Below are 21,673 nucleotides of genomic sequence, written 5' to 3'. Positions count from 1 at the left end.
TTGTTATGAATAACTGGAACAACATGCAACTTATAAGCAAAGTTTGTTAGTTAATAATTGACTAATATAAATATGCAACAGTGAGCAAAAACTGTAAACACTGCTGCTTTCATGGAGCTTACATATTGTTTGAAGATCTCTGTCTTAGGAAGAATATATTGGTGTCTGTGTAGAAAATCTCTGGAATAATGTTGTAGAAACTGGAAAGTGCTTGACTTTGAAGAAAGAGTCTGGGGACCTAGAGGGAGAGGGAGAGTTTTCAATTTTACATGTAGTCCCATTTTTAAAAAAACCAGTACATATATATCTTAAGTTATTTAAAAACCTTTTTATATAAGTACAACATGCAGGGGCGCCTGGGTAGCTCAACCATCGAAGCATCTGACTCAATTTCGGCTCAGGTTATGATCTCACAGTGTGTGAGTTCAGGGTTCCTTGCTGGCAGTGCGGAGCCTGCTTGGGATTCTCTCTCTCTCCCTCTCTCTCTGCCCCTCCCCCACTCACATTTGCTCTCTCTTGCTCTCAAAATAAAATAATAAACATTAAAAATAATAAGTACAACATACATACAGAAATGTGTGCATAAGTGTTCACCTGGCTAGTTGCTGTATAACTAGCATCCAGATCATGTAACAGAACATTACCAGCGCCCCAAGATACCCCTCAGACTCCCTTCTGATAACTTCCCCCCTAAGGATAAACCTGACTTCTAATGCATATCTTATTTTTGTCTGTTTTGGTATTAATAAAAATGGAATCATACAGAATGAACTCTTCATGTCCTTTCTTCTTTTATTTGACATTGTGAAATTCAAATCATCAGGTATAATTGTGGCTCATTCTCATTGTGGCCTTTGTGAATATACCACAATTTATTTATCTTTTCTTCTCTTGAAAGGGTCTTAAATTATTTATTAATACCCACTTATTATTATTATCCTAGTTAAATTTACATTTAAGTTAACCTTTAATACTATGATGTTAGATGAACTTTTCTTGAGTTTTGGTGATATCTCTTTTTCCCTTATTTCTGTAATAAGTTTACAGGAAAACTGTATTCTCTTTTCTAGGATGATTGTAGAGTTGTTTTGGCAAAACAGGAAATTACAAGGTTACTGGAAACATTGCAAAAACAGCAGCAGCAGTTTACAGAGGTTGCAGATCACATTCAATTGGATGCCAGCATCCCTGTCACTTTTACAAAGGTAATGTACTATATTTCATTGTTAGGTGTGGTTTCTGACAGATCATGATTGTTTTATATTCCATGATAATCAGCTTGAAGAGACAATTAAGAAATTCATGGTTTTTTGTTTTTTTTTTTTAAACTTTCATCATTGGAAAATGAAAAGTGGTATAATGAATCTCCCTGTACCCATCATCTACTTTGACAATTAAAACCCCTTTTTTTCTTTATTTAAATCCAAGTTAGTTAACATATAGTGTAATAATGGTTTCAGGAGTAGAATTTAGTGATTCATCACTTATATAACACTCATTGCTCATCCTAACAAGTGCTGTCCTTACTGCCCATCACCCATTTAGCCCACCCCCACCCCTCCCCTCCAACAACCCTTAGTTTGTTCTCTGTATTTAAGAATCTGTTATGGTTTGCCTGCCTCCGTCTCTGTTTTTATCTTATTTTTCCTTCCCTTCCCCTACATTCATGTTTTGTTTCTTAAATTCCACATATGAGTGAAATCATATGATATTTGTCTGTCTCTGACTAACTTATTTTGCTTAGCATAATACATGCTCATTGCATCCACATTGTTGTAAGTAGCAAGATTTCATTCTTTTTGGTCGCCAAGTAGTATTCCATTGTGTATATATACCACATCTTCTTTTTTTTTAATATAATTCATTGACAAATTGGTTTCCATACAACACCCAGTGCGCATCCCAACAAGTGCCCTCCTCAATGCCCATCACCCGCTTTCCCCTATCCCCCACTCCCCCATCAACCCTCAGTTTGTTTCAGTATCCAGGAGTCTCTTATGGTTTCCCTCTCTCCCTCTCTGTAACTTTTTTTCCCCCTTCCCCTCCCCCATGGTCTTCTGTTTAATTTCTCAAGATCTATGTATGAGTGAGAACATATGATATGTCTTTCTCTGACTGACTTATTTCACTCAGCATAATACCTTCCAGTTCCATCCATGTTGCTGCAAATGGCCAGAATTCATTCTTTCTCATTGCCAAGTAGTATTCCATTGTATGTATAAACCACATCTTCTTTATCCATTCATCATTCGATGGACATTTGAGCTCTTTCCATAATTTAGCTATTATTGATAGTGCCGCTATAGATACTGGGGTGCATGTGCCCCTTTGAATCTCTATTTTTGTATGCTTTGAATAAATACCTAGTAGTGCAATTGCTAGGTTGTAGGGTAGCACTTTTTAAATTTTTGAGGAACATCCTTACTGTTCTCTAGAGTGTCTATACCAGTCTGCATTCCCATCAGCAGTACAAGACTGTTCTCCTTTCTTTACATCCTTTCCAACATCTGTTGTTTCCTGAGTTGTTAATATTAGCCTTTCTGACAGGTGTGAGGTAGTATCTCATTGTGGTTTTGATTTGTATTTCCCTGATGATGAGTGATGTTGAGCATTTTTTCATGTGTCTGTAAGCCATCTGGATGTTGTCTTTGGAAAAGTGTCTGTTCATGTCTTTTGCCCATGTCTTTCACTGGATTATTTGTTTTTTGGGTGTTGAGTTTGATAAATTCTTTTTTTTTTTTTTAATTTTTTTTTTAACGTTTATTTATTTTTGAGACAGAGAGAGACAGAGCATGAACCGGGGAGGGTCAGAGAGAGAGGGAGACACAGAATCTGAAACTGGCTCCAGGCTCTGAGCTGTCAGCACAGAGCCCGACATGGGGCTCGAACTCACGGACCGTGAGATCATGACCTGAGCCGAAGTCGGATGCTTAACCGACCAAGCCACCCAGGCACCCCGAGTTTGATAAATTCTTTATAGATTTTGGATACTAACCCTTTGTCCAATATGTCATTTGCAAATATCTTCTCCCATTCTGTTGGTTGCCTTTTAGTTTTGCCGATTGTTTCCTTTGCTTGCAGAAGCCTTTTATTTCGATAAGGTCCCAATAGTTCATTTTTTATTTTGTTTTCCTTGCCTCCAGAGACCTGTTTAGTAAGTTGCTGTGGCCAAGGTCAAAGTGGTTGTTGCCTGTTTTCTCTAGGATTTTGATCGTTTCCTGTCTTACATTTAGGTCTTCCATCCATTTTGAGTTTATTTTTGTGTATGGTGTAAGAAAGTGATCTGCTTCAGCATGTTGCTGTCCACTTTTCCCAGCACAATTTTTCATTGGATATTCTTTCCTGCTTTGTCAAAGATTAGTTGGCCATACATTTGTGGGTCCATTTCTGGGTTCTCTATTCTGTTGGCATTGATCTATATGTCTGATGTTGTGCCAGTACCATACTGTTTTGATGATTGCAGCTTTGTAATACAGCTTGAAGTCTGGAATTGTGATGCCTCCAGCTTTGGTTTTCTTTTTCAATATTAGTTTGGCTATTTGGGGTCTATTATGGTTCCATATACATTTTAGAACTGTTTGTTCTAGCTCTGTAAAGAATGCTGGTGTTGTTTTGACAGGGATTGCATTGAATGTGTAGATTGGGTAGTATAGACATTTTTTTTTTTTTTAAGATTTTTTTTTTTTAACGTTTATTTATTTTTGAGACAGAGAGAGACAGAGCATGAATGGGGGAGGGTCAGAGAGAGAGGGAGACACAGAATCGGAAACAGGCTCCAGGCTCTGAGCAGTCAGCACAGAGCCTGACGCGAGGCTTGAACTCAAGGACCGCAAGATCACGACCTGAGCCGAAGTCGGACGCTTAACCAAATGAGCCACCCAGGCGCCCCGGGTAGTATAGACGTTTTAACAGTATTCTTCCTTTCCAGGAGCATGAAATATTTTTCCATTTCTTTGTGTCTTCTTCAATTTCTTTCATAAGCTTTCTATAGTTTTCAGCATACACATCTTTTACCTCTTTGGTTAGATATCTTATGGTTTTTGGTACAGTTGTAAATGGTATCGATTCCTTGATTTGTCTTTCTGCTGCTTCGTTATTGGTACATAGAAATGAAACAGATTTCAGTATGTTGACTTCATATCCTACGACTTCATGTATCAGTTCTAGCAGTTTTTTGGTGGAGTCTTTCAGGTTTTCCACGTAGAATATCATGTTGTCTGCAAAGAGTGAAAGTCTGCCTTCTTCCTTGCCAATTTGGATGCCTTTTATTTCTTTTTTGTTCTCTGAGGCTAGGACTTCTAGTACAACGTTGAACAACAGTCTTGAGAATAGACATCCCTGTCATGTTCCTGCCCTTAAGGGAAAAACTCTCAGTTTTTCCTCATTGAGGTTAATATTGCAGGTCTTTTGCATATGGTCTTTATGATGTTGAGGTATGCTCCTTCTGTCCCTATTTTCTTGAGGGTTTTTATCAAGAAAGGATGCAGTATTTTGTTAAATGCTTTTTTTGCACAGGATAAGGATCCTGTGATTCTTATCGTTTCCTTTATGAGTGTGATATATCACATTGATTGATTTACAGATATTGAACCAGCCCTACAGCCCAGGAATAAATTCCATTTGATCATGGTAAAGAATTATTTTAAAGTATTGTTGGATTTGATTTAGTAATATCTTGTTGAGAATTTTTGCATCCATGTTCATCAGGGAAATTGATCTGTAATTTTCTTTTTTGGAGGGTTGTCGTCTGGTTTGGGGATCAAGGTAAAGCTGGCCTCGTAGAATGAGTTTGGAAGTTTTCCTTCCATTTCTATTTTTTGGACTAGCTTCAAAAGAATAGGTATTTACTTTTGTGTAAATGTTTGGTAGAATTCCTCTGGGAAGCCATTGGCTCGGGACTCTTGATTGTTGGGAGATTTTTCATTGCTGATTCAATTTCTTTACTGATTATGGGTCTGTTCAAACTTTCTATTCTTCAGTTGGGGTAGTTTATATGCTTCTAGGAATTTATTCATTTTTTCCAAATTGCCCAATTTGTTGGCATATAATTATTCATAATATTCTCTTATTATTGTTTTTATTTCTGTGGTGTTGGTTGTGCTCTCTCCTCTTTAATTCGTGATTTTATTTATTCAGGCCCTTTTTCTTTTTGATAAATCTGGCTAGGTGTTCATCAATTTTTAAAAATTCTTTCAAAGAACCAGCACTTAGTTTCATTTATCTGTTCTACTGTTTTTTTTTTTTTTTATTTCAATAATTGATTTCTGCTCTAATCTATTATTTCTCTTCTGCTGGTTTTGGGCTTTATTTGCTGTTGTTTTTGCAGCTCCTTTAAGTGTAAGTTAGGTTGTGTATCTGAGACCTTTTTTCCTTCTTTGGGAAGGCCTGGATTGCTGTATACTTATCTCTTATGACCACCTTCGCTGCATCCCAAGGATTTTGGACTGTCGTGTTTTCATTTTCATTGGCTTCCATGTAATTTTTAATTAGAGTCTCAGTTTATGGAGATCACAACACACAACCAGTGCCAGGTTTTGCTGCACTCTGGCATCTTTGTCCCAGTACCAGAAAACGTGGCTGCTCTCAGGGGTCTGCTGGGACTTTTGCCCACAAGAAGGCTATATGGCATCTACCAAATGCACTCCAAGCAGGGGAACTGGTTCTCCTCATGTGGCACACAGACCCCTCAGACTCACTGCCTGCTCCTGGGGATTCACCCTGCTTCCTCACCAGAGCAGTGGCAGGCACTGAGCTCTGAACCTTCAGACTCTGCACTCCACTGTTTGTAGAATTCTGGTGATATTGAAACCCTCTCCTTTCTCCTTGTCACTGGTTTTGGGGAATAGATTTTTTTGTCAAGTCCTCTGTGAGTATTTTCACTGTTTCTCTCTTTCCAGCTACTTTCAGGGGTAGTGCTTTTCTTTGCCATCCTGATGCCCTCCTCTGTCCCCCTTTCTCTTTCTCTGTCCTCTCTCCATGAAAATGGCTCCTTACCCTCCACAGCTCCATGGCTTTTCTCTCCCCCAGTTCACTTCTCTGCTCCACACACTGCTAAGCTCTCTGGCTCAAAGTATGCACATTGTTGTGTTAATCCTTACATCAATTTCCTAGGTATTCAAAATGGTTTGATGCTGATCTAGCTATGTTTCAGGGGACAAGACAAGCTCAGGGTCCCTGTACTACTCTGCCATCTTTGCTCCCAGTTTTTAATTTCATCTGTCCTTATCCCCATTCCCCTTTCTATCTGCAGTCTCCGAGGTTATTTTGAAATAAACCCCAACATATTTCATCTATGAAATATTTTTGTGTGTATTTCTAAAAGGTAAGGACTTTAAAAAATACATAACCAAAATACTGTCATAAAACCTAAAAAAATTAATAATCTCTAATATTAACCATTATCCAGTTAGTTATTGAAATTTCCCAGATGGTTAAATTTTTTTGTTTTTTTCTGGAAACAGAATCCAGCTAAATAAGGCTTATGCTTGACATTTGGTTGTTGTGTTTTGGTCTCTTTTAAAGTGAATTCCCCCTAATTTAAAAGGTTCATGTATTTCATTTTGCTTTCTCTTTTTAGGTACTTTTTTTTTTTTTAAACTTAATCTTGTTCTTTTTTAAAAGTTTATTTGTTTTGAGAGAGAGAGAGAGAGAGAGAGGGTGTGTGCTAGCATGTGCACAAGCAGGGGAGAGGCAGAGAGAGAGGGAGAAAGAACGCCAAACAGGCTCCGCTGGCAACAGTCTCACGGCAGTGAGGTCATAACCTGCGCTGAAATCAAGAGTCAGACATTTAATTGACCGAGCCACCTAGGCACCCCAAAACTTAATCTTGTTTTATAATTATGTGAAACATTTACATAGTCCAGAGTCAAATCTACAAAGCAGAATTCATTTAGAGAAGTCTAGCTTCTATCCCTGACCCCTCCACATTTTCCCTCCTTTCTTCATAGAAAACCATAAAGATTTTTTTCTTAGTTTTGGGGCTCCTGGGTTGCTCCGTCGTTTGAGTGTCTGACTCTTGATTTAGGCTCAGGTCATGATCTTGGATTCATGAATTCAAGCCCCACATTGGATTCCTCATTGATAGTGCGGTGCCCGCTTGGGATTCTGTTTCTCTCCTTCTCTCTCTGTTCCTTCCATGCTTGTTTTCTCTTCAAAATACATAAACTTTAAAAACTTAAAAAAAAAAAAGAATTTTTTTCTTAGTTTTATTCATCATTTAAAAAATATAGAGAAATACATCTATATATTTGCATGCACTTTGATCACATTTAAAGGTAAACTACATTACACATTTCTCCACGATGTTCTTTTGACATACTCGTATGTCCTGGAGATTACTCCATAGCAGTAATATGTGATATTTTCTATTCCTTTTTACAACCTCAAGGTACTGTATTGTGCATATATACCATATTTTTGTGTGTCGTGTGGTAAAAATACAAAAAATTACCATCTTAACCATTTTTAATTATACAGTTCAGTATTGTTAAGTATATTCACATTGTGTGAAACAGATCTCTAGGAATTTTAATTTTGAAAAACTGAACCTCCACACCATATAAACAATAAGTCTGCTTTTCCCCTCTCTCACCATCTGTTGGTAACTACCATTCTATTTTTGTCTCTTTGAATTTGACTATTCTGAATATCTCATATAAATAGAACCATATAGTAGTTGTCTTTTTTGTGACTGGCTGATTTCAATTAGTATAGTATGCTCAAAGTTCACGCATATTGTGGCATATGACAGAATTTTCTTCTGTTTTAAGGCTGAATAATACTTCATTGTTTGTATATACCACCTTTTGTTTATGCATTCATCTACTGATGGACATTGGGATTGCTTCCACATTTTGGCTACTGTGAATAGTGTGTTACTGTGAACATGGGTGTTCAGTTATCTCTTTGAGATCTTGCTTTTATTTCTTTGGGATATAGATCCAGAAATGAGATTACTGGATATGGTAGTTCTATTTTTAATTTTTTTTTTTTTTTTTTTTGAGGAAATGTTGTTTTCCATAGTGGTTGCACCATATTATAATTCCTGCCAACAGTGCACAAGGGTTGCAATTTCTCCACATTTTCACCAACACATGTTAATTTTTGTTTTTGTTTTCTTTATTTTTTATTTTAGAGAGGGGGAGAGAGAGTGCACAAGTGGGGGAGAGAGGCAGAGGGAGAGAGAGAATCTTAGGCGGGCTTCATGCTCAGTGCAGAGTCTGATGTATGGCTCAATCCCAGGACCCTGGGACCATGACCCAAGCCAAAGTCAAGAGTCAGACACTCAACCCACTGAGCTATCCAGGTGCCCCTGTTCTTGTTTTAGATTGTAGCCATCCTGCTGGGTGTGAGGTGGTATCTCATTGTGGTTTTGGTTTGCATTTCTCTGATGATTAATGAAGTTGAGCTTTTCACATGCTTATTGGCCATTTTATATCTTCTTTGGAGAAATTTTGTACAAGTCCCTTGCCTGTTTTTAAATTATTTGATTTTTGTTGTTGTTGTTGAGCCTTAGGAGTTCCTTATATATTCTGGATAGGGATCCATGATTACATATATGATTGGCAAATACTGTCTCCCATTCTGTAGGTTGCTTCTTCACTCTCTTGGTAGTGTCCTTTGATTCACAGAAGTTTTTAAGATTGACATGGTCTGATTTGTCTATTTTTGCTTTAGTTGACTGTGTTTTTGGTGTTATATCCAGGAAATTACTCCAAATCCATTATCAAGAAAATTTTGCATTGTGTCTTCTTCTAAGAGTTTTCTATTTGTGGATCTCATGTTTGGGACCTTTACCCATATGTGTGTGTATGTATACACACACACACACACACACACATACACACACACACACACACACACACACACACACGAATACATATGGAGAGGCTGAGGGAGAATCCCTTTTGTCTCTTACTAACAGTCTGATTTAAAGTCTATTTTGTCTGGAATATCTTTTTCTTTTACTTTCAGCCTTCTTGTGTTCTTAGAAATGAAGTGAGTCTCTTGTAAATAGCATATTGTTAGATCTTGTTTTTTTAATCCATTTAGTCACACTGTTTGTTTTTTTTGTTGTTGTTGGAGAGTTAATTTCATTGAAAGTTATTATTAATAGCTAAGGACTTAATATTGCCTTCTTAGTTACTATTTTTTATTTATATCTTGTAGCTTTTTTGTCATCTTGTAGCTTTCCTACTACTGCTACCTTCTGTGTCTCAGTGGTGTTTTAGTGTCATGGTTTGATTTCCTTCTCATTTCCTTTGTGTATAACTTATAGATTTTTGTGTGTTTACACTGCTGTTACAAAGAACATCTTGTTATAATATTCTGTTTGAAAGTGGTAACATTTTAACTTCATTTGTGTATAAAAACTATTGTTTTATAGCTCCACCTCCCCATACTTTATATTATTGATGTCACAAATTACATATTTGTACATTGTATACCTGTTAACACAGGCTTATAGTTTTTTGTTTTGTCAGTTGAGTTCTATGAAGAATTAGATCTATGCACCAAAATTATAATACAAAAATATAATAATAAAGGTTCCTCTCAGAGGAACGAGTAGGAGATGAAATAATTAACAAAGGTATTATAAATAAAAGTATAACTGCCAATACTTTTTAACTCTATATCAAAATAAGATTTAAATTTTTAAAAATTACAGGACAATAGAGTTCACATTGGACCAAAAATGGAAATTCGAGTTGTTACACTAGGATTAGATGGTGCTGGAAAAACTACTATTTTGTTTAAGTTAAAACAGGATGAATTCATGCAGCCTATTCCAACAATTGGTAAGTATGAGTATTGCTTTTTACTTTAATGGACATTTTATAGACAAACTCTAGCTTACAGCTGAGTTCTTGAGGGTTTTATTTTATGCCAGTATGGCATGGAGGTGGGCTCTTTACTGGCTCTAAGACACTACCATGTCAGAAAAAAAAAATGCAAGATTCAGCGAGTGTGTGATTGAAATGTGGATGGTGGGATTTTGAGAAGGAATAGGGGTGCCTGGGTGGCTCAGTTGGTTAAGTGTCAGACTGTATTTCAAGCACAGGTCATGATCTCACGGTTTGTGAGATTGAGTCCTGTATTGGGCTCTTTGCCGATAGCACAGAGCCTGCTTGGGATGCTATGTCTTCCTCTTTCTCTGCCCGTCCCCTGCTCGTGCACTTTCTCTCTCTCTCTTTCTCTCTCTCTGTATCTCAAAGTAAATAAATAAACACAAAAAAAGGAAAGAACAGAGTATTGGTGGGACAGTTGGAAGGATTAAAGGATTGGTGTCAAGGTGAGGGAGTAGTAGTGGTGCAGAGCACTCAGTTATTTGAGTTTCAGGATCTAAGGATCCTGGTGGAGGTTTAGAGAGCTAACAGCTGTTAAAGGTATATATTCCTCATATAGATTTATTAGGAGTGGAGTTGGTTGGGCAGCAGTATATATTGCTGTATGAAGATAATTTGTATACCACAGTTATAAACGGTGGGTTGCCTGTGTTTGATGTGTTACTTATTATAAATATAAGTTCAGTATTAAAGTAACTTTTTTAAAAAACAGGTTTTAATGTGGAAACTGTAGAATACAAAAATTTGAAGTTCACTATTTGGGATGTAGGTGGAAAACACAAATTAAGACCATTGTGGAAACATTATTACCTCAATACCCAAGGTAAGAGTGAAAAATGATATCTTAATTTTTCAGAATTTTAGGATGCCATTTTCAATGGAATAGATTTAACTAGTGAAGTTTATTTTATTTAAAAAGTGAAGGTAGAAGACTGGGATATGTGCTTTGTTTTATTTCATGAAAAACCATAATTTATATCTTGGCAGTGAAGAGATAAAACCATAATATATATCTTGGCACTTTATTATTAGTGTTCATGTAAGCGTGATCACTGGCAATATCATAATATAGGGTAGAATTCTTGGTGTATGGTTCTGCTGCTCTCTTCAATTCAGTTAAATATTTATCTCATTGGAATCTCAATAGCTCCATTCCTTTATTTCCATTAACAATAAGTTATCTGTAGAAGAACCTGCAGTAGTTTGCTTTTGGCCAAAATGTGTTTTACCACATATTCCACCTAGCATTTATTTATATTTCGGCCACATTCTATGCTTTTGCATATACTCAACATGAAGATTTTGTTCATGCCACCTATTTCATGTCATCCTACTTTCCACCTAGAAGAGAAGCTAAGTAATTATTTTTACTTGGGGATTTTTGATGCTTAGTTTAGTATAAGCCATTGATTAATAGGGGGAAAATGGGCTTTTAAACATGAGAAATGGTTGATAGAATGTTTAGCTGTATAAGGTAGCTGGAAGGATTTCAAAAGAGAGTCAATTCAGTAGATACTTGTGACGTTTCTGCTGTGTGTTTTGAGTACAGTATATGTAGAAAGTGCTGTGGTAGGCACCTAGAGAGAATACTTGGGAGAGATAAAGGTGGTGATTTATTTAGACTATTTTTTTGGAAAGTGAAATGGTAATCAAAGAACAAGTAGTATCATAGTCCATAAAATAAATCTCAACAAATTGAAAAAGATTGAGGTTCTACACATCTATTTTGACCACATTGCTATGAAACTAGAAGTCATCCACAAGAAACAATCTGGAAAGACTACAAATACATAGAGGTTAAATAATATGCTACAAGGAGCGTCTGGGTGGCTCAGTTGGTTGAGCGTCCGACTTCAGCTCAGGTCATGATCTCACGGTTCATGAGTTTGAGCCCCACGTCGGGCTCTGTGCTGAAGATGCTCAGAGCCTGGAGTCTGTTTCAAATTCTATGTCTCCCTCTCTCTGCTCCTCCCTGGCTCATGCTCTGTCTCTCTCTCCTTCAAAAATAAATAAAAACATTTAAAAAAAATTAAAAAATAATAATATGCTATGAAACAATGAATGGGTCAACCTGGAAATAAAAGAAGAAGTAAAAAAGTACATGGAAGCCAATGAAAATGAAACCACAATGGTTCAAAACCTTTGGGATGCAGCAAAAATGGTTCTAAGAGGGAAGTTTATAGCAATACAGGTCTACCTCAAGAAACAAGAAAAATTTCAAATAAACAACCTAATCTTACACCTAAAGGAGGTAGAAAAAGAACAAAGTCCGAAACCAGAAGTTAGGAAATAATAAAATTAGACAATAAATAAATGATCTAGAAATGAAAAAACCAGTAGAACATATCAGTGAAACCAGGAACTGGCTCTTTGAAAGCCAATAAAATTGATAAACCCTAGCCAGCCTTACCAAGAAAAATAGAGAAAGGACCCAAGTAAATAAAATCACAAATGAGAGAAAAGAAATAACAACAAACACCACAGAAACACAATTATAAAAGAATGTTATGAAATACTATGTGTCAACAAGTTGGACAACCTAGAAATGGGTAAATTCCTAGAAACATATAAACTACCAAAACTGAAGGAAGATGAAATAGAAAATTTGAACAGACTGAATACCAGGAAAGGAATTGAATCGGTAATCAAAAAGTAAGCACAAGTCCAAGACCAGACAGATAGTTTCACAGGCAAATTCTATGAAACATTTAAAGAAGAGTTAGTACCTGTTCTTCTCGTACTATTCCAAAAAATAGAAAAGGAAAACTTCCATATTCATTCTATGAGGCCAGCATTACCTTGATACCAAAACCAGATGGATCCCATTGAAAAAGAGAAATATCTTTTTTTCATCTATATCTTATATATCTTTTAAAAATATCAGGCCAGTATTTCTGAACACATCTGCAAAAAATCCTGCACAAAATACTAGCAAACGGAATCCAACAGTACATTAAAAGAATTATTCACTATGATTAAATGGGATTTATTCCTGGGTTGCAAGTGTGGTTTAATATTCACAAGTCAGTCAACATGATATATCACATCAGTAACAGAAAGGATAAGAAACATATGATCATTTTAATGGATGCAAAAAAGCACTTTACAAAGTACACCTATTAATGATAAAAACCCTCAACAAAGTATGTTTAGGGGGAATATACCTCAACATAATAAAGGCCGACTATGAAAAACCAACACCTAACATCATCTTCAATGGGGAAAAACTGAGAACCTTTTCTCTAAGGTCAGGAACAATACAAGGATGTCCATTCTCCCCACTTTTATTCAACATAGTACTGGAAGGCCTAGCCACAGCAATCAGACAAAAAAGGAAATAAAAGGTATCTAAATCAGTAAGGAAGAAGTAAAACTTTCACTATTTGCTGATGACATGACACTATACATAGAAAACCCGAAAGACTCCACGAAAAAACTGATAAATGAAGTCAGTAAAATCATAGGATACAAAATCAGTGTACAAATATCTGTTGCATCTCTATACACCAATAATGAAGCAGCAGAAAGAGAAATTAATAAACCTACTTATAATTGCACCCAAAATAATAAGATACTTAGGAGTAAACCTAAGCAAACAGATGAAAGACCTGTACTCTGAAAACTATAAAACACTGATGAAAGAAATAGAAGATGACACAAAGAAATGGAGACACATCCCATGCTTATGAATTGGAAAAACACATAATGTTAAAATGTCCATACTACCCAAAGCAATCTACCGATTTAATGCAATACCTATCAAAATAACATCAGCATTTTCACAGAGCTGGAACAAACAATCATAAAATTTGTATGGGACCTCAATAGCCCAACTAACCAAAGCAATCTTGAAAAAGAAAAGCAAAGCTGGAGGCATCAGAGTTCTGGACTCTAAGTTATATTACAAAGCTTTAATAACCAAAACAGTATGGTACTGGCAGAAAAATAGACAAATACATCAATGGAACAGAAGAGAGAACCCCAGAATGAACCCACATCTGTTATGGTCCACTAATATTTGACAAAGCAGGAAGAATATCCAATGGGAAAAAGATAATCACTTTAGTTGGGAAAACTGGACAGCGACTGCAAAAGAATGAAACAGGACCACTTTCTTAAACCATACATCAAAATAAATTCAAAATGGATTAAAGACCTAAATGTGAGACCAACAAATATAAAAGCCCTAGAAAAGAGCACAGATAGTAATTTCTCTGACATTGGCCATAGCAATTTTGTTCTAGATAGGTCCCCTGGGGCAAGGAAAATAAAAAGAAAAATAAACTATAGGGACTAAACCAAAATAAAAAGCTCCTGTACAGCAAAGGAAAAATTAACAAAACTAAAAGGCAGCCTATGGAATGGGAGAAGATATTTACAAATGGCATACCTGATAATAAAATATATAAAGAACTTCTACAACTCAACACCCAAAAGCCAAATAATCCAAGTAAAAAATGTACAAGATGACATGAACAGACATTTCTTCAAAGAAGACAAATAGATGGCCAACGGACACATGAAAAGATGCTCATCATCACTTATCATCAGGGAAATGCAAATCAAAACTATAATAAGGTATCACCACACATCTGTCAGAATGGCTAAAATCAACAACACAAGAAACAACAGATGTTGGCAAGGATGTGGAGAAAAAAAGGAACCCTCTTGCACTGCTGATTGGAATGCAAACTGGTACATCCACTGAAAACCAGAATGGTGTTTCCTCAAAAAGTTATAAATAGAACTACCCTATGATCCAGCAATCACACTATTAGGTGTTTATTCAAAGAATACAAAAACACTAATTCAAAGGGATACATGAACCCTGGTATTTATAGCAGCAGCATCTATAATAGCCAAATTATGGAAACAGTCCCAAGTACCCACTGACTAATGGATAAAGAAGATGTGGTGTGTGTATGAACTGGAATGTTACTCAGAAATAAAAAAAGAATGAAATCTTGCCATTTGCAATGACATGGGTGGAGCTAGAGAGTATAATGCTAAGTGAAAGAATTCAGAGAAAAATACCATGATTTCACTCACGTGGAATTTGAGAAACAAAGGAGCAAAGGGGGCAAAAAGGGACAAACCAAGAAACAGACTCTTAACTATAGTGAACAAACTGATGGTTATTAGAAGGGAGGTGGGTGGGGGGATAGGTGAAATAGGTGATGAGGATTAAGGAATGCACTTATTGTGATGAGCGTCAGGTGATTAAAATAAAAACTTAACAAGTAGCATCATTAGGGAGATCTTGAGAGGTATATTTTCATTAAGAGAAAACTGTTAATTCATTTACACAACAATTTGTGTTTGATGAAACAAGTATGGTAAATCCTGTATAAAAGGGGAAATGAAGAGAGCTGAAAAGTTATGTGAACTATGTGAAGCCATACTCCTAAGTATTGCTAGGTGCTGTTAGAGCAGCCTTTCTGAAAAACATAGTAGATAGTAGACTAACCATAATGTAATAACGAGAGTATTAAAATATCTGGTCATTTACTTAAAGTTAACCAATGGCTAATTAGATTCTTTTTTTTTTTTTTTAATTTGGCTAGCTGTTGTATTTGTTGTTGACAGCAGTCATAGAGACAGAGTTAGTGAAGCACACAGTGAACTTGCAAAGTTGTTAACAGAGAAAGAACTCCGAGATGCTTTGCTCCTGATTTTTGCTAACAAACAGGTAACACATTTGTATTTCAGAATACTTACTTTAGTAGTTCTGTGCATTCTACATCCTAAGGTAACTGGAAAGATTTCAAAACAGATAATTCAGTAGATATTTATGAAGTTTCTGCTGAGTATTTTGAATACAGTCTATGTGAAAAATGCTATAGTTGTTACCTTAGAGTATCTAAAAATGTAGTTGATGCTTTCCAGAAACTCCTAGGAATGCCTGAGTGTCTCAGTCAGTTAAATGTCTGACTCTTGATCTCGGTTCAGGTCATGATCATACAGGATTGAGCCCTGCTCTGCACAGACAGTGCAGGGCCTGCTTGGGATTCTCTGTCTCCCTCTCTCTGTCCCTCCCTTGCTGCCTCTCTCTCTAAAAATAAATAAATAAACTAAAAAAAAAAACAAAACAAAAAACTCCTATATAGGGATGTAAACATGTAAGTGAATGTATATGAGATTTTAATACATAGAAAACTAGTAAGTAACTTCAGTAATATTAACAACATGTTATGAGAAATTAGAGTAGTTTTAAAGGTGGCATCTTGTCAAAGATTTGTAAAAAGTAGGTTCTGAGTTGAAATTATGACAAGAGTTGAAATTATGGATAGGACTTTAAGTATGTGAAACAAAGAACATTGCAGGCAGAGAAAATAAAAGCATGAGTATTTTTAGGGAGCATAAGCAGATGTACATGAGAGGGGCAGGTAGAGGATGAAGAAAATCTAGAATAACAGGTCTGGACTGAGAAATTTAGGTTTTATTCTATGACAGAGGAAAACTCTCAAAAGGTTTTTGGACTCATATCTGTTTTAAGACTGTTATCTGAGGGTAGGATATACAATTAACCAAGGGCAAGGGACTGGAAACGGGCAGATGCAGTAAATTGCTGCTGTCATTCAAGTGAGAGAGTTTACAAGATCCCGAGTTAAAGGGATAGAAGGGTGGAAGCAGTTTGAAGAGACTTCATGAAGGTAGATTTGTTAGAATTTGATGACTGAATGGGGAAAGGTGAAGGACAGGGAGAAGCTGCTGATTCCTAGATCTTGAGCTATGCTTGTAGGAGGATGAGAATGCTTTCAAGGTCAATAGAAGGGCAAAGGGTAGGATGAAGAATAAAGGATTTTCCTCTTAATAAATAAAAAGATGAAGTATTAAGAACAGATACACTTTGCTTTACTTACTATTAAAAACATGCAGGGGCCCCTGGGTGGTTAAGCGTCTGATCTTGGATCAGGTCATGATCTCACAGTTTGAGTTCAAGCCCGGGGTGAGTTGACAGCTCAGAGCCTGGAGCCTGCTCAGTATTCTGTTTCTCCCTCTCTCTCTGCCCCTCCCCCACACTTTCTGGCTCTATCTCAAAAGTAAATAAACATTTAAAAAAAATTTTAAGGGGTGCCTGGGTGGCTCAGTTGGTTAAGCGGCCGACTTCGGCTCAGGTCATGATCTCGTGGTCCGTGAGTTCGAGCCCTGCGTCGGGCTCTGTGCTGACAGCTCAGAGCCTGGAGCCTGTTTCAGATTCTGTGTCTCCCTCTCGCTGACCCTCCCCCATTCATGCTTTGTCTCTGTCTCAAAAATAAATAAACGTTAAAAAAAAAATTAAAAAAAAATTTTAAAAACATAAATAAGGCAACGTTAAATACCCTTTTCCACTTACATTGTTAACGATAAAAATGTTTGATAATCTTCAGACTCACAGATACTGTTGCTGTAGTTATTAAATGGAGACATTTTCTTGGAGGGCATTTTGGCAGTACCATACCTGTCAAAATTTTAGTTGCATGTGCCCTTTTACCTTGTAATTCGACCTCTAGTAATGTATTCCGCAGACAGATATCCTAAGGTTATTTCACAGATAATGTTGCAGATGTATGTAGATAATCTACATACAATGTAGAAGTCTGCTTATCCAGCTAATGGAAAGATACCTATCCTCAAGGTGTGTATTAAAAACAAAAAAACTAAAGTATGTTTCTGTTTATGTTTATTTGCATGAATGTGCATAGAACTTATATGGAAAAATATAAAAGAGATTATAACATGGTTGCTTTTGGGAAGTAGGGATGTTCAGGAGTAATTGGAGTGGGAGTTTAATAACTGTTCATTGTATGAATTCTGTACTTAAGACATTTTGGTGATACACATGTTAATCTTTCTCTTTTAAGTTGATGCCTTATGACTCAGGCAGTAGCTTTCATTCAGGCTGCATGGCCTTTACTGATTTCACTGTAAGGCTATTCTTACTGTACTATAAATGACCTTCGTCAGAACTTTTCTCTCTACTTATTAATCATTGAATAATTATTGAAAGGTGAATCTAGGTTTTAACTTTAGGCTTCTGTTAGAATGGCACCAATGGAATTCTATATAAATAGTAATAATTGGAAAAATGAGAATTTTGATGGGCTGATTATTAAAAAATTTCTGATATGTGTATATCTTTCAGGATGTTGCTGGAGGTCTGTCAGTAGAAGAGATCACTGAACAACTTAGTCTGCATAAATTGTGCTGTGGCCGTAGCTGGTATATTCAGGGCTGTGATGCTCGAAGTGGTATGGGACTGTACGAAGGGTTGGATTGGCTTTCACGGCAACTTGTGGCTGCTGGAGTATTGGATGTTGCTTGATTTTAAATGGAGCAGTTATTTAAACTTTTGTGGTTAAGAGTTATTTTGCACATAATATAAGAAATTCTACATCTCAAAGATAGTTTATTTAGGGTGTATATTTAAAATGAATCTTGGTTGGGGAATTCAGTACAATATGGCTTTGAAAAAAGTTACTCTTAAACATTTGACTGAACAGATTAAATTGCATTAAATAGGGACTTCTTAAATATACATGTTTTAAAACATACATTTGTTATTTAAGTTTTTCACATTATATGTGATCCCTTTGTTGGGAAAGAAGTAGTCACAGAGAAAGGGTAAGTGAAGGTTTATTGTTTCAGTGAAAAAAGAATAGCCAACTGAGTGCCTAATGCAAACTTTGTGAAGCAAATAAAACATAGCTGCTTTAACTTGCCTTTTCACTGGATTTTGGCAGTGTTTAATAGCAAAACACCAGTGACTTAATGAAATAGAATCCAAACTGCATCTTTGGGTAATAGGATTACTTTACTTTTATGTTCAATATAACAACACTTTTAATGCTAAGAACTATAAACTACATAAAATTAGTATTTTATAGTGTTTTATTAAAACTTTCTCCTAAGCCCTTTTGTATAAAACCCACTGAGTCAGATGAAATGCTATCTAACTAGGTACGGCTGTCAGATTAGTATTAAACTGAAGAACAATAATAAAACTGTGAAAATCAGTTATGTTGTAGTTAATCTTCACTTATGAAAGACCCATTTCCAGGGTTGAACCTGGTTATATTATTTCCTAGGTCACAGCTCTAAATTGGTCCTTCTGTTTTTTCAACATGTTTAAAGTAGTTAGTAGAGTTCCTTTTAAAAATAATATTGCATCCTTAGTGGGAATGATTATAGGTAAAATGTAGTTAAGTTACACATAGAGCCAGGGTTGGCTTTAAGTAAAAGACAGAAGTAGAAATGCAGAAAACTACATTTATCTTTAGACAAGGCATTTAAGCAGTGGAGAATCAGTTACGTTAAGTGCTTTCCCAAAATAAATGCATTTATCTTGACAAAATGTTATCAAGGCTCTTCATAAGGCTTTGAAAAGTTATTTGAGAAAGAATATGTCTAAGAAAGGATAAGAAATGTTCAGATAGTTTACATCACATTTATTATGCAGTGTTGTAAAAGTTTTAAAATTTTCTGCTTTTTACTGTTTTTCATTTTTTTAAGGATACTCACTTATTATGGCAGTAGGATTTACATTTAAACATCGCTAGATTGGATTTTTATTTTTTATTAAATGCTCTTCATCCTTATAGATGAAGTTGAATCCTGTCTTATTAGTTCAACTGCTAGGAGATGTGGGTCTTAGGTGGCACTGTTTTGGTTCCGTCTCTTCAAATGTACTTTTGTTTGTTTAAAATAAACAGCATAACTTTTAGAAAACAAAGCGTTAGGAAAAAAAGTCCATCAGTGTTATGGGCACTGTGTAAATAAGTAAATATTTCATCCTTTATTTTTCAAGTAAAAGTCATGCTGTTACAAGTGTAATTTGTGCACATAAGTAATACTTATGAATTAAATTATTTAATATTTGATTACAATAACTGTGAAAAATAAAAAATGTGTTAACATTTGCCTGTGAGCCCTTGAACTGTTTTCTCTACTAGGTAATTGAAAAAAAAAAAAAAAAAAAGTCTAACACTAACATGTAAACATGTTTTTCTTGTAAATTATTGTTTATTTCACCAATTTTGCTAAACTTTGTAATTCACATTCTTAGCATATTATTAAACGCAATGTAAAATATGTGCTTAGACCTGAGTATAATGTACATAATAGTGTTTGTGTGTGATTTTTTTTTTTTAAGAAATATTTTTCTCAGGCCCTTATGACTATTTGTGGTTGTATTCTTTCACTGATCATTAGTTAAGATTCTGCTAGTTCCCTCTGGGAAATGTCAAATTTAATAATGAGAGAGATGTTTTAAGTACAGTCTATTCGGATTTGCCTCCTAGCTCTGAATTTCTGTATTAAGCCTAAATATTATTGTATGGTTTATGTAAAGCAGGTTTTACAAGTGTGTAGCCCTGGTGTATAATTCCGGAATGCTTTATTATCACCAGAAGCCATTATTTGCATTACATATAGGCAGCAATAAAATGTTAAAATCATTTTAAAGAAGTCCTATCATTATTTCAAAAATTCTGTTTCATGTACCATCTATCTAGTAATAGAGTATAGCTAGTAACCAATTAAAAAAGTAATTTGTGCTGTGGTTAAGAAAAAGAAAACAAAATGGAATAGGATTGACTTGCATGTGAAATTTGAGTTGTAGTTTATTAAAGATTTAGAAATAATTTATTCTGTAGTTGCAAGGTAAGTCTGACTTAAAATGAGTATTATAGATAGTGTCTTGAAAGGAGAAGTACAATTTTGCATTAAAGTGAAACTCCTGCCTTTTAAATTTTAAATAACTGTTTTAGAAAATGGCTGTGAAAACTTAGCTGTAGCCTATGAACTAATTTACTAAAAGACATTTTATGTATCATTGAGGTACCTTTCAATTTGCAAAGTGGTAAAAAGGAAGATTGTTCATTTTCCCTAAAAAAATAATGAAGAGGACGAATGTATCAGATGGTATCCTGCTAATAATTTAAAATATGGTTTAAAAAAGACTTCTAGGAAGATATGTTTTTAGGTCTACTGATTATGTTAAACTTGTGACAGGGAATGGCAATATTGATTAATCAAATATGATTTGCACTTAAGGCAAAATACTATTTCTGGGGGGCTTGGGGTATCATCACCACTTGGTGGCAGTATTATCAAAAATTTAGGAATAAGTTTTCAGCAATGATTAATTAAATTGCTAGGGAGATGTCTAGACACAGAAAATAGGAAGAAAAGATAAATGTCACAATGAAAAGTCATTTTATGTCTAAGTTCTACTTTATAAAAGGAGGACATAATGTTGAAGTAGCACAACTTGGCACATTCTTCATCTCACAAGTTTGTAGTACAAAATGGATAAAGGAAGTAGCCTGCTTATCAATAGAAGGAAAAGTTTAAGTTTAGATTTAAATGTAAGAATGTGAATTCCCGGGGCTCCTGGGTGGCTCAGTCAGTTAGGCATCCAAATGTTGATTTCGGTTCAAGTCATGACCTCATGGTTTGTGGGATGGAACCCTGCATCAGGCTCTGTGCTGACAGTGAGGAACCTGCCTGGGATTCTCTCTCCCACAGTCATTGCCCCTCCCCTGCTTGTGTTTTCTCTCTCTCTCAAAATAAATAAACTTAAGAAAAAGAAAAGGAAAAAAAGAATGTGAATTCCCTAAATATGTCTGTTGAGGTGTTCTTCTTTAACTTTTTGAAGAGTCTCTCTGGAAACTAGAAGCAGTGTTTCTTTTTTTATTTTTTAAATTTATTTTTATTTTATTTATTTTTTTAGAGAGAAAGAGCACAAGCAGGAGAGGGGCAGACACAGGATCTGAAGCAGGCCTCAGGCTCTGAGCTGTCAGCACAGAGCCTGTTAGAGGGCTCAAACTCCAGCAAGACCATGACCA

General features: G+C 35.6%; 1 protein-coding gene across 2 annotated transcripts in view; it reads left to right on the top strand.

The window, feature by feature from the left end:
• Positions 1 to 20,281, top strand: part of TRIM23 (tripartite motif containing 23) — a 37,493-nt gene extending 17,212 nt beyond the window's left edge. For both annotated transcript variants that reach the window (XM_042940283.1, XM_042940289.1), the window contains exons 7-11: positions 1,071 to 1,205; positions 9,668 to 9,797; positions 10,558 to 10,668; positions 15,410 to 15,534; positions 17,971 to 20,281. In XM_042940283.1, the coding sequence (XP_042796217.1) occupies positions 1,071 to 1,205; positions 9,668 to 9,797; positions 10,558 to 10,668; positions 15,410 to 15,534; positions 17,971 to 18,150 (681 nt within the window). In that variant the 3' untranslated portion in view covers positions 18,151 to 20,281. The remainder of the gene's footprint in view (positions 1 to 1,070; positions 1,206 to 9,667; positions 9,798 to 10,557; positions 10,669 to 15,409; positions 15,535 to 17,970) is intronic.
• Positions 20,282 to 21,673: the final 1,392 nt, after the last annotated feature.

This window comes from Panthera leo, chromosome A1 (assembly GCF_018350215.1).
Source record: "Panthera leo isolate Ple1 chromosome A1, P.leo_Ple1_pat1.1, whole genome shotgun sequence".
NCBI lineage: Eukaryota > Metazoa > Chordata > Mammalia > Carnivora > Felidae > Panthera > Panthera leo.
Note: the sequence above shows the minus strand (reverse complement) of the source record. Positions and strands in the feature narration are given on the sequence as shown.